Source organism: Chiloscyllium plagiosum, unplaced genomic scaffold, assembly GCF_037043375.1.
Source record: "Chiloscyllium plagiosum isolate Xiang-an unplaced genomic scaffold, Cpla_swu_hap1 HiC_scaffold_23, whole genome shotgun sequence".
Classification (NCBI taxonomy): domain Eukaryota; kingdom Metazoa; phylum Chordata; class Chondrichthyes; order Orectolobiformes; family Hemiscylliidae; genus Chiloscyllium; species Chiloscyllium plagiosum.
This window is the reverse complement of record NW_028270161.1, coordinates 38,389,073-38,403,182: the sequence shown is the minus strand read 5'-3', so window position 1 is coordinate 38,403,182 and position 14,110 is coordinate 38,389,073. Positions and strand designations below refer to the sequence as shown.

The 14,110-nt window shown below is 39.1% G+C and overlaps 1 protein-coding gene across 6 annotated transcripts in view; it reads left to right on the top strand.

The window, feature by feature from the left end:
- The window catches only part of tbc1d22a (TBC1 domain family, member 22a), a 414,172-nt gene that overhangs the window by 34,658 nt on the left and 365,404 nt on the right, over nt 1–14,110 (top strand). For all 6 annotated transcript variants that reach the window (XM_043713710.2, XM_087999542.1, XM_043713709.2 and 3 more), the window contains exon 4: nt 7,588–7,767. In XM_043713710.2, coding sequence (XP_043569645.1) covers nt 7,588–7,767 — 180 coding nt within the window. The remainder of the gene's footprint in view (nt 1–7,587; nt 7,768–14,110) is intronic.

The following is a 14,110-nucleotide window of genomic DNA, read 5'->3' as shown; positions in this document are numbered from 1 at the left end:
CAAAGTTGGGATGACCTGTTTCTGTTTAGTAGTTGTACGTTAGTCTAGCCCCTGGCACCTTAACAAAAAATAAATAATCTAGTTTTCTTATTTCATAACTTCAGCTGCTGTCAATTAGAGCTTGTACATCCTTACTTAAAGTCTGGATGAATTTTAGATTTTAAATAGTAACTTTGCAGTGAAACATTTAAAGGTGAAATGCATACAATATGAGATTTTGAAAAGAGTCTAAGATCCACCGTTGTGGGTAAACCATGGCAAGCTACCTTTAATTCAGTTACTTATGAAGAAATCCCACAGGCAATCAAGTACTAAAACAATAATTTAAACTTTATTCCGTGTAGCAACCAAAAGAAAATCCCTCAAGTAACCAAGTTAAGGCTCGCAACTCAAATTGGCTATTACCCAATGAATGATGGAATTTAACTATGATTCCAACTAACAGTGTCAATATCTGTCTCTGTGTCCAGGGTTTGATCCATGTACAGTGTTGCTATAGAGTCATAGAGATGCACAGCATGAAAACAGACCCTTCGGTCCAACCCGTCCATGCCAACCAGCTATCCCAACCCGATCTCGTCCCACCTGCCAGCACCCGGCCCATATCCCTCTAAACGCTTTCTATTTATATATCCAGCCAAATACCTCGTAAATGTTGCAATTGTACTAGCCTCCACCACTTCCTTTGGCAGCTCATTCCATACCCGTACCACCCTCTGTGTAAAAAGGTTGCCCTGTAGGTCTCTTTTATATCTTTCCCCTCTCACCCTAAACCTATGAGAAAAGACTTTGCCTATTTGTTTGAAACCCTGCTGAAGAAGAGTTCTGGTGTTGGATTCTTAAGCAGAATGCTTTTTGTCCGTTGGGTCTATGGGGTGACATTTTTGATATTTCAGATTCTTTCACCCAAATTATTGGCTACTCCTTTGGCACCCCTGGTCTGTAGCTTGCCTTCTGATCAGAAGTAACTCCTCCTTTTCTTGTTACACTCTGTGTTAGCTGTCTGTTTGAAAACACAGCTTTCCTTTGATTAACTCCTTAAATTCTTCTGCAGGGCACTGAGTTGTCCTTGTGGCAGAAGGCAGCCATTCATCAAGCAGATGTCTGAACAGTTTTGTTCGTGTAGCTTTGACGACGACTCCCAGGCATGGCTAATTGCTGTCAATTCCTACATAAGTTTGTCCTTGTCCTTTTAATAGTTTATTCCAGACAGAGTTATTGCTGCTTTTTCCTGTCTAACGTTTTATCTTTGATTCTTTCAATCCAGGAACAGTTATTAAAGTTCGGAAGTTTATAATATCACATCACCTTCGTCCCAGCACTCAGTTTTAAGTCCACCAATTCAACACAAAATAATTGATTAGCTTCTGATTTGCTAAAATTTTACATGATACTTTGATGTTTTAGGTCTAATGGTAATGATTTATGAGATCATGTGATTTTCTTTTAGGTTATTGTCCTTTTCTTTTATTGTCTCAGATATTTGCAATCACTGTTATAGCTTGCATTTCCTTGGCTCTCAACTAATTTTGTCATTGTGGCCCATTTTCTAAAGTTCAGGTAAAATGTGTCCGATTCAAATATTTGAACAAATCTGGAAATACTTCCAAATGTAACTGCTTTCTATATCTGTTTTGTTCCGTGTATGTTTATTGATAATAATTTTGAAACTTTCAAATATTTCAAAAACCCATCCAAGTGATGCTGTATAATGTAATCAACAAGCACACTATTCTTTTGAAGTTCTCAAGTTAAGAGTTCTTCCTCCTCTGTCTGTGTGAATGCTACAAGAAATATATTTGGATAGTTCTAAAACTGCTTCTGTGTATATGGGTCCTTGTATCAGAACTCAACTTTAATTATCTTATCAGAGTTGATTTGCTTTTGAATTGGTTTGAACTTGTATCTCGTTTTTATTGTGCTTTTTTCTTTATCTTTTGTAAAGAGAGGCAAACACATAGGTGATACAGTTTGCGATTCTACAGACTGTATATAGAACAGGAATACCTTTTAAAGATCTGTTGTTGCTGCTGATGACACGATTTGGGTAAGAACATGGAATAAAAATTGCAGAGATATAGCTTGGGTTATTGATTGGATGCAGGATAATAGGACTGATTGGATTATTCTTTGGAGTCAGCACAGACTTGATGGAACAACAGCTCCCTTCCCGACTATGCTATTCAATGATTAATAGGAATTAATTTTGGCTACTCAGCCCCCTGAGCCTCTTCTGTCATTCAATAAAATTACAGCTTATTTCTACCCTAAAGTTCATCCATTTTTTTGACCATGTATCCTTTATATCTGCTGATTGCAAACATTAACCTCAGATTTGAAAGTAATTGAACTGACATCCACTGCTTATTGTGGTCAAAAGTTACACCATCTTTTGTGTTGTGTTTCCTAATATGTCTCCCAACTCATAATTTAACAATATACCTGTGTATCCTCTAATTTTTGTTCATCGGCAAAAGTTGTTTTTCTCTGTCTCATCATTCCTTTCAAAATCTAAATCGTCAATCAAATTATCCCTTAATTTTGGGGAAATACCAGCCTAGTTGATGTAAAATCTCTTCTCAATTTAATTGTTGGAGCCTTAGAAATATTCTTGTGAATGAGTGCTTATTAAACTGCATATAGCACTTCTATTACTCAGGAATTGGCATAGTCTTGTCTCTTGTATTCTAGCCATCTATTTGGAAAGAGTTACATTCCATTTACTTGTTTATTATTTTTTGTACCTACAGTTATCAGTCTATAGAGACTTGAAAACTTCTCCTCGCTTTCTGCATTTTGGATCACCTTATGTTTACTTTTACTGAAATCCACCTGACAGTTTTTCCCGTTTGCTTCATCCATCAATCTTATAGATTTATGCACCTGTGCTGTTCTACCAATTTGTAGTGCATTTGCAAACCTGGATATGTGGCTCTCTATTGTGCAAGCTAAGTCATTAATAAATAGAGCATAAATCCTTGCGGGCTGACAGCAGTCACTTCCTCCCAGTTTGATTACATTACCATTATCTCTGTACCACCTCAGCAGTATTCTAATCAGGTCAATAATTAGCTGTTAGTTCCATAAACTTGAATTTTAGCAAACCATTTCTTATGTAGATCCTCATTGAATGCCTTCTAAAATGTTCATAGATATTTCTGTGTCTACTACTTTAGTTACTAGCTCAAATACTATCCTCAGAAGGAAGCAGGCTATGACCAGTTGTTGCAATTACTTAGATGACATTCAGGCTTGAGTGAATAAGTGGTAAGTCATGTTTGTGCCATGTCAGGTAATGACCATTTACGATGAGTGATTTTGGACACCTCCCCTTCTCATTGAATAGCATTTCTGTTGCTTATTTCCTCCATCATCAACTTTGTGGGGTTTGCTATTGGCCAGAAACTTAACTCAGCATAAGTACTATGACTTCAGCAACTGTTCAGACATTAGATATTCTGGGGCAAATAATTCATCACCCTATTTTACCCTGGCAAGCCCCTTAAGAACTCTGTATGTTTCAATGAGGTCACTTCTCTTTCTTGTAACCTCCAGTAAGTAGAGTCTGAACCTGTTTAATCTTTGCCCAAAAGACAATCTTTCCATAGCAGGGATCATCCTTATGAACCTTCTCTGAACTGCCTCCAATGAAATGATACTTTTCCTTTAATAAAGGGACTAATACTGCTCAGAGTACCAAAGATGTGGTACCATCAGCAACTTGTGTAGTTGCAGTAAGGCTTTCCTACTCTCAGACTCGAACCCCATGAAATAAGGGTGAACATTTCATTAGTCTTGCTGTGAGCTAACTGTTGTATGCACGTAGCACCCAGTTCCTTTGTGTTACAGCTTTCAGTTGCATTTTTTCTCCATTTAAATGCTACTCTGTTCTTTTGTTCTTTCTTTCAAAGCGAACAACTTGAGCACAAATTCGGAATGTGATGCAATATTTCGTATTTGCCTGAATGAGTACAACTTCAGCAGCATTCCAGGTTGAACACCATCTTGGAGCAATCAGCTTAATTGACATTCTATCTGGGATGTTAACCATTAGTTCTGCTAAACCAACAGTGCTGGAAGCTGTATGCATCATCTGAGGCACTGTAGCAAGTTGCAAAGATTTCTTTGACTGTACTTCAAAAATATGTGACAGTTACCACTTCGAAGAATAAGTAGCAGCTGCAGGTTGCCATCCCCACTCCCAGCCTGACCAAATTCACACACTATTCTGACTTGGAAATATTTCTGTTCTTCCATTGTTGCTGTGTCAAAATTCTTGAACTTTGTTTCCAGCAGCATTGAGTGTAGTGACACAACATGAACTGCACCAGTCCAGAAAGGCAACTCACTGCTGTTTTCTCAAATGGTGGTTAGGAATGAGCTATTAATGCTGGCCTTGCTAGTAATGCTCATGTCCCATGGAACTTTGAAGAAAATCACAATCCTTTGGTTTATTTATTGTGTGATGTGATCGACCTGTTATAAGTCCTTGTTGACTTTTCCAAAATGGCTGAAGTTTCTTGATGAAAGCAAAGCAAAACTATCATTTCAGTTAACTCTGTGGACTGCAGCCAAACTGATTTCTGTTTCATTCCCTTTGCTTATAATACCAATGTCTATTTGTCTTTGAATATATATGTGTTCAAGAAGTTTTAGAAAGGGATTAGAACTTTAACTGGTAGATTGGGATGTCAGCAATTCATCGTTGGTTACCTGTTGTTAGAATATATTTATTTGTCAATGTTTTCTGTTATCCTGGGTTTATCTGATAGGTAAATTTGAGATTTTGTGCACTTCGATAAAATTCCTAACCTTTGTGTCAACTATGGGAACAGCAGGACTTGATTTCTGTGTGCTCGCACAATGATGTGACAAGTGCTGGATTTGCTTTGTGTCTCATAGAAATGCTGCTGTGGAGAGGTGCGAGTGTAGTACCAGAAGCTAGTTCTGTATTGGATTTAGCAACATGACGTGCTGAGGTAATCTTGTAGCCATCAGTATACATGGTTTGAAACCAAGCAAAATGGAGAGTGATGTAGTAATTGTAGTAATTTTTAAAATTGGACTTAATTTAGCTGCAAAGCAAAATCCTATGCCTAGAGACTTATGTAGCTTTACGTGTAGCTGGTAGTGAGAAGCAGCGACCTTGAATTTTTTTCTGAACTTTGTGGTTGTAGTACAACATTTATTCATTACTCAAATTAATCACTTGAATAAATGCAAGGTATCATTGCCATTCTATGATTTACCTTTTGTTTACTCCAGTTTAAAGTGTGACTAAAATATAAAGAGTATAGTTGGAACAATGTTTAAAACTCTGATCTGTTTAGCATTGTGTTTACTGTTTTCTCTGCCCTCGCCCAAGTTGTGTTAATGCAGTGTCTGGATGTAGGTTTGCTTGCTGAGCTGGAAGGTTTGTTTTTGGACATTTTGTCACCATGCTAGGTCACATTTTCAGTGAGCCTCTGCATAAAGCACTGGTGGTGTAGCCTGCTTTCTATTTTTATGTTTGGGTTTCCTTGGGTTGGTAATGCCATTTCCTGTGGCGATGTCATTACCTTTTTTTCTCAGGGGTTGGTAAATGGGATGCAAGTCAGTGTGTTTGTTAGAGTTCTGGTTAGAATGCCATGCTTCTAGGGATTCTTGTGTGTGTCTCTGTTTGGCTTGTCCTAGGATGGATGTGTTATCTCAGTCGAAGTGGTGTCCTTCCTCATCTGTATGTAAGGATACTTGAGTGTGGGGCATGTTATTTTTGTGGCTAGTTGATGTTCATGTATCCTAGTGGCTAGTTTTCTGCCTGTTTGTCCAATGTAGTGTTTGTTACAGTTCTTGTACGGTATTTTGTAAATTACATTAGTTTTGCTTGTTGCCTGTATAGGGTCTTTCAAATTCATTAGCTGCTGTTTTAGAGTGTTGGTGGGTTTGTGGGCTACAGTGAGGCCAAGGGGTCTTGAGTAGTCTGGCAATCATTTCAGAGAAGTCTTTGACGTAGTGGCGAGTGGCTAGGGCTTCTGCACACATTTTGTCTGCTTGTTTGCGTTTGTTGCTGAGAAATGAATAAAGTCTGCCAATTTCTCAGTAACACACGAAGCAAACAAGCAGACAAAACATCCTGAAACCCAAGCCACTCTTCCCTACATCAAAGACATCTTGGAAATGACTGCCAGACTACTCAGACCTCTTGGCATCATGGTAGCCCACAAACCCACCAACACCCTAAAACAGCAGCTAATGAACTTGAAAGATCCTATACAGACAACAGGCAAAACTAATGTCATTTACAAAATACTGTGCAAGAACAGTATCAAGCACTACATTGGACAAAGAGGCAGAAAACTAGCCACCAGGATACATGAACATCAACTAGCCATGAAACAAACGTGACCAACTCTCACTAATATCCTTATGTACAGATGAGGACAGACACCACTTTGACTGGGACAACCCATCCATCCTAGGACAAGCCAAACAGAGACATGCACGAGAATTCCTAAGCATGATATTCCAACCGGAACTCTATCGACAAACACATTGACTTGGATCCCATTTACCACCCCCTGAGAAAAAGAATAGGAAATGACGTAACCACAGGAAGGGATATCACCAATCCAAGGAAACCCAAACATATAAATAGCAAGTGCTTCGTCCAGAGACTCCCTGAAGATGTTACCTAGTATGGTGACAAAATATCTGAAAATGAACCTTGCAGCCCAGCGAGCAAGTCTACATCCAGAACCTCAACCTGAGCTGCAAATCTTCTCAAAACCCGCTAATACAGTATATCATGGTACAACCATTGAATTTAGAAATTTGGTGCATTCATCCTGATGTGGTGTTGTCCTACAGTTTAGCCAAACATATCATCTTGTGGTCATGTTGATGCAAATATCCTTAAAACTCCAGGAAATAATACAAGAGTAATAGAAAAAGGTAGATTACTTCCTGGTCAGATATGTTTACTGTGCAAATATCCATGTCGCATTATTTATTTGAGCAGTGTCTTCATGCCACTGTTAGTAAATTGGAGGGGTAGGACTTGGTGCAACATTTGGAAGATGTATTTGAATGCAAACAGCATACTTAAAGAGATTATTTAAAATATGTAGGTGAGAAGCAGAAAATATAGTAATTCCTGCCCATTAAAAGCATAGTTTCTCAAGTATAGCACAGTGAGTGGAAGGCAGATGCATGCAAGTCACTTGTCTCAAATCAATAAATGAGGCAGAGCAGTATCCAGGCCTGATTGAAAGGTTAATTCTCCCATCATTGCCATTCCAGTTGGGTGTCCTGGTGTCATAACATGCAGTAATTTACATTAGTAGTAGCATCTGATTAGTTTGAGTTGAACAACAGCAGGTATGTAGTTGTCCTGGAAAATCTCAATGTTGATTTAAGAATGGCATGCAACAGCATTTTTTTAATATTCGATTGTTTGACTATAAATATTTTAAGTTTCTATTTTGATGCAAAGTGCGATGGAGTGTTGAAATCCTTTTTGAGTCAATTTTATTTTGTGTTGATATATTTGTAACACATTTCAAATGCAGTAATTCTGTTGGTTATAATATAGTTTTGTGTAATTTCCAGCTTTCGATAATTTTGAGAAGACTCCTCTTCAGAGGCAGCAGTTTGTTCCTCCTCGATCAACAATTCCATTGGTAGCAAGAATAACAGACCATAATACCTCTGCTTCTTTGATGACAGAAAGAGAAATGTTTCGACTAGAGAAATTCAGGCAGCTTTTGGCAGGTCCAAACACTGACTTAGGTAAGTGTTAACTACGGTGAGGTAGCAAGGTACTCTGAAGCTAGATAATGTGGGCTTATCATTTGGTGCCTCCTTTTAGAGAATTAACCTCTCTTAAAACATAGGCGTTCTCTATTCAGCCAAAATTACTAATACAGGGAACATAAAGTGGAATTAAATCAAAGCAATAGGAAATGTAAGAAAGTTTTAGAATATGATGCCAGCTTTTCATTGACTAGGTATCTGGAAAGAAAACACATTTCTGAGTAATCTTTATTTATGCCCTGATTGTATTAGGTCAGAGTTGATTTGTTGTCGTTGAGACAAATCCTGTGCTTTCTTTTTTAAAGCAGTGTGTTTTGTAGCTATAGTTTAGCAGTTAATTCTCAAAATGGTAATCAAATATGCTCTAGGTATTTAGTAACTATTTTTATAGATAGCAAATTAATTGCTTGTGAGCCAATAACTAATTAGAAGTTAATTACCACTGTTAGGTGCTTATGTGTGTCTAAACCTTCCAAAGGCAGCTTCATGTTAATTATGGGGTGAGAGAACTAAAATTTGATCTGTTTTTAATCTAAGCGTATCATTGTAAAATAATTTAATGTGTATGATTCATCTTTTAAAATTTTAATGCTGATTAGATTTATGTTGAAATGTTCTGATTTTACTGTGCTTTCCGACTTTGTTGTGTTTGAACTGGAACTTTCAAATCTTTGAAAATTAAAACACAAAAGTGAATCATGGCTCTTTGTGTTCTCACTGGCCGATAAGTTGCCATCCTTCTTTATTTGATCCAGACCAACTAACTTGGAGCAGGAGTCGACCCATTTTATCCAACATCTCACTACTCCACCATTCAGTAAAATCGTAGCTGATCTGATTGTAACCCTAAATCTGCATTCCTACCAACCACTGGTGACATTATATCCTCTTGCTTAACAGGGATCTATCTACTTCTGCCACTTTTTCCAGTAAGATAGTCCCAAAGATTTGTGATCCTTTTGAGAGGGGGGAGGAAAAGCTTCAGCAGCTGTGTTTTAAAATAATGACTCCTGGTTGTATGGTTCTCCTCCAAGAGGAAACATTCATTCTGCATCTCGCTTGTCAAAATCTCTCAGATCTTTTATGTTTCGATCAAGTTACCTCTTTTAGTCACACCTAGCCTGTCAAACCGGCTCTTGTGACACAATGGCAGTATTCCTACCTCTGAGCCAGGAGATCCGGGTTCTAGTACTACCTGTTCCAGAGGTGCATAATGTTGTCTGAGTGGGTTGATTAGAAAATAGTTTCTTTTGCCCCCATTAGATGAGTCATACATTCCAGGTATGAGTCTGGTCAACTTCTCAACTGTATCTAACACACAAACACAGTACTCCAGATGTAGTATCACCGGCGCCCTCTAACTGAAGGATACCCTCTCTCATTTTGTTTTCAGTTCCTCTTGCGATCAATGACAAAATTCCTTCAGCTTTACTAATCACCTGCAGTCTAACTTTCTGTGACTTATGCAAGAAGACACCCAGATTCCACTGCATCTCTTACCATTTAGATAATATGCTACTTTTATTCTGCCTGTCAAAATGTGACAATTTCACATGCCCAGTCACTTAGCCTGTCTATGTCTTTTTATAACCTCACAATTTACTTTCCTGTCTACCTTGGATATTTGGTAACTGTACCTTCTATCCCTTTGTATGATCATACAGTAGATTCTGCTCATTGAGGTGTACCAACAAAAAATACTAAATCTGCATTGGTCCTGCTTTCCCTTGGACCAATGTGCACTTGAAAATGATGTCTGGACTAAGGTGTAAGAAGCTTGTGACTTCAGTGTTTGTAGTGGACCTAGATCCTGAATACCTTGTAAACTTGTTTGTGGGAGTTAAAAAATAGGCTGAGCTGCTTTTACTATTTAATAGCATGGTTTGAATTGAAGATGTTTTCCTTCTGTTCTTGTTGTGGTTCTGTTCGCCGAGCTGGAAGTTTTTGTTGCAAATGTTTCGTCCCCTGGCTAGGCGACATCATCAGTGCTTGGGAGCCTCCTGCGAAGCACTTCTTTGATGTTTCCTCCGGTTTTTATAGTGGTGTGTCCCTGCCGCTTCCGGTTGTCAGTTTCAGCTGTCCGCTGTAGTGGTTGGTATATTGGGTCCAGGTCGATGTGTTTGTTGATGGAGTTTGTGGATGAATGCCATGCCTCTAGGAATTCCTGGCTGTTCTCTATCTGGCTTGCCCTATGATAGTAGTGTTGTCCCAGTCGAATTCATGTTGCTTGTTGTCTGCGTGTGTGGCTACTAAGGATAGCTGGTCGTGTCGTTTTGTGGCTAGTTGATGTTCATGTATGTGGATTGTTAGCTGTCTTCCTGTTTGTCCTATATAGTGTTTTGTGCAGTCCTTGCATGGTATTTTGTACACTACATTAGTTTTGCTCATGTTGGGTATCGGGTCCTTCGTTCTGGTGAGTTGTTGTCTGAGCGTGGCTGTTGGTTTGTGTGCCGTTATGAGTCCTAGGGGTCGCAGTAGTCTGGCTGTCAGTTCTGAGATGCTCCTGATGTATGGTAGTGTGGCTAGTCCTTTTGGTTGTGGTATGTCCTCGTTCCATGGTCTTTCTCTTAGGCATCTGTTGATGAAGTTGCGCGGGTATCCGTTTTTGGCGAATACCTTATATAGGTGTTCCTCTTCTTCTTTTTGCAGTTCTGGTGTACTGCAGTGTGTTCTGTTCTGTTACTCTTCCCCCTTGTCATTGATCAAATATCAAAATAAATATGAATTTTATTTGAATTGAAATTTACCTGACTTGTCTAAGAAGCTGGCTGAAAATCTGATTGGGAAAAGATCTCTGTTAGAACAACAGGCATAATGGTAAAAACAATGACTGCAGATGCTGGAAACCAGATTCTGGATTAGTGGTGCTGGAAGAGCACAGCAGTTCAGGCAGCATCCGAGGAGCAGTAAAATCGATGTTTCGGGCAAAAGCCCTTCATCAGGAATAAAGGCAGAGAGCCTGAAGAGTGGAGAGATAAGCTAGAGGAGGGTGGGGGTGGAGAGAAAGGAGTTGCAGTGGGAGAGGCACTCCCTGAGATTCTTGGAGAGAGAGGAGGAAGTTGTCGTCCTCTCTCTACAAGAATCTCAGGGAGTCCCTCTCCCACTGCAACTACTTTTTCCCACCCCCACCCTCCTCTAGCTTATCTCTCCACTCTTCAGGCTCTCTGCCTTTATTCCTGATGAATGGTTTTGCCCGAAATGTCGATTTTACTGCTCCTCGGATGCTGCCTGAACTGCTGTGCTCTTCCAGCACCACTAATCCATAACGGTAAAACACTTTCAGCCATCTGGTGTTGAACTGGGTAGTGTTTGAACAATTTTTCTTTCACTCAGTTTTCAAATGCAAGTATTTGAAATCTTGTCCCTCTTTTTAAAAAGAGGCCAATTGTCCTAGTTCACGTACATCATTTCAGTCACTCATTTCCTATGAAGTTGAAAAAGTGCATTTCTAGAATTTGTTTTCTGTTTAATTATTGTAACTTTTAACATATGGCTGTCAATACATGAAGTGCTAGTGGATTTAAAGCTAATAGGACAAAATCTGGTCCAATGTAATTTGGATGCTTTATTTTTCAGCAAATGGAAGCTTTTCCACAGTTCCTAAATTTAATTTGTGGTGTGCTGCAAGATAGCTGGGATTGTAGGAAGGTTTATGTTTCAGATTTTAGAATAATGTGTTGACCAGTTAGTTGTTTGTAAATTTCAAATTAATAACGTGGCAAAGAAATACATCTTCGAGGACATTCTTCAACTGAGTGGGGGGAGAAAAGAAAACTGCATGACAAAAGTGGACCACACAGCTTTGTAGCTTGGATTATATGGCACAATAAAATTCATTATTAAATTTATTCAATTATTGAAAAATTACAACTAATTTGTCATGTAAGGAAAGCATAGCAACATACACTTGGTAACTTCTGACCACTGCCTTGAATATGAGAGGTAACAGTTACTTTAGAGAAAAGAAAAGATGACATGGTTATAGCATTATTATCATTTATGAATTTAAACTTGGTGATAACTAAATTGTACTTCTCTATACTTGCAAATTACTTCTAAATATTGAACTGTTCTGTTGGTCAGTAATTTCATTCTTCAAATAAATCTACTGGCAGTAAAGATTAGATTTTTAAAAGTACCACATATTGATAGTTGCTGAGTACGATTTGAATTTTCCCATAGTCTGTGCAGACTTCAGGATTTGAACCATAATTCCTTAAATTCATTTTGGTTGTTGAGTCAGGGGGAATAATAGACGTGTGTCTTGAAGCAAGTTGAGGGCAGGTAATGGTCTAATGGTATTATTGCTGGACTGTTAATCCAGATACTGAGGCAATGGCCTGGGGACAAGAGTTCAGATCCCACCATGGCGAATTTGAGTTCAATAAAAATCTGGAATCAATTGTCAGAAAAACCTGTCAGGCTGATAATGTTTTTTTAGGGAAGGAAACTGCCATCCTTATCTACTCTGGCTGACACGTCTCCAGACCCACAACAATGTCTTTGACTCTTAACTATCCTCTAGGCAATTAAGGATGGGCCATAAATGCTGCAACACCCTCATCCCATGAATGCATAAAAAAGCGTGACGCTGGTTACTACTGTGTATTGGTTAGAAGGAAAATCAATCAAAATTGTAAATGTTGTGTAGTTACTACCCCTCATTTGAAGTTTGAGCCAAAAGATTTTTAAAAATTACATGAACGACTTGCATTCCAGTTTGATGCCTGATACATTCAGGGCGTGATCAGCCACATGTGGAGCAAGCTGTACGTAGCGGTTTGGGTAGATGGCCTGTCTGGAGATTTGTGTGCTGCTTTTGTCACCTGCAGTTAATTTCCACATGTTCCTGATACAGTCTATTAATGTGTTTGGTGCCTTCGTGAATGATCCTTTTCCATTTTGGCCAGTCACAAGCCGGGACCTTGCACCCATCGCTGGGGCTGTTTGACTTCTTCGAGGATGCATTGAACATTTCCTCCAAGCATTTCCACTCTCCTTGTGAGAGTCTTCTGTGGTGACCCAGTTCCAAGGAGAGTAGTTGCTCCTGGAGTCTGGTATTAGGTCGTGAAGAACATTACCTTTCCAGTGGGAACTGATGTCTAGTGATTAGCATTGCACTGAGGAGCGTTAGTCTAGAATAGGGTTGGACTTCTGTCTTTTGCCATTAAATTCGGAGCATTTGCAAAGGGATCACTGCAATTCTTTGTGCCTGCTGTAGTTTGTCAATGTCTTCAAAACGTACTGGATTGTGGAGGTTACTGTTGCCATTATGTGTCTCAGGTTTGAAATTCTTCGGTAAATTTTCTCCTCTTCAATTGACTAAATACTGAACTGACACATTGGAAGTGATGATGAATTTCATCTTTGTTGTCTTCCTTTGTCAAGAGGAAGTTCCCAGAGTATGGAAAATAGCCCACATTTTCCAGGATGTCACCACTGATTTTAATCAACGAGGGAGCTATTTCACTGAGCAAGTTTGGTTACAAGTGGACCTTAATTTTTGGAGTTTTAGTGAAAGTCCCATCTCCTCATACAGTTTGGGAAGGAGTTGGCAAAGACCCGGAGCTTAACTTACATGCACATTCAGAAGTTTCCTTGGCATACTGAAGTTCTGTGACTCAGGTTGGACTGGTTTTGGTTTTGAATTAAAGGCAGCCTAACGTGAACAGTTTCCTGTTCTGTATATTATTTCCATATCCTTTTCAGGAATTTGCTGAAGGCGGTATGCAGTATTGCAGGGAGGAAAGTTAAGATAAATTAAATCAGTGGCATCGTCTTACTTGACTCCAGTTTTTTCCCTGAATTTGTGGTGGTTCAGTTGGTGAAGGTTTCAAATTACATGCTGTCATGGAATAGTTGGGCAACGACGGCATATTTCTGAGATCAGCGAAATTTGAGCAAGATAATTTGTAACTCTTTAAAGTTGAGATCTTCATAGCTTTCCTGGGTTAGCAAAAGGCTACGTGCAACAGTTACTGGTGTTCATTGTCTTGTGCAGCATTTGCCATTTAATGCACATTGTGTTTTTAGCACCTCTCAATGGGCAAAAGCCAAACTGCAACTCCATTGGGAGATACAAAGTTAAAAATCTCACAACACCAGGTTATAGTCCAACAGGTTTAATTGGAAGCACACTAGTTTTTGAAGCGACGCTCCTTCATCAGGTGATAGTGATGAAGGAACCTGATGAAGGAGCGTCGCTCCGAAAACTAGTGTGCTTCCAATTAAACCTGTTGGACTATAACCTGGTGTTGTGAGATTTTTAACTTTGCACACCCCAGTCCAACACCGGCATCTCCAAACCATTGGGAGATGG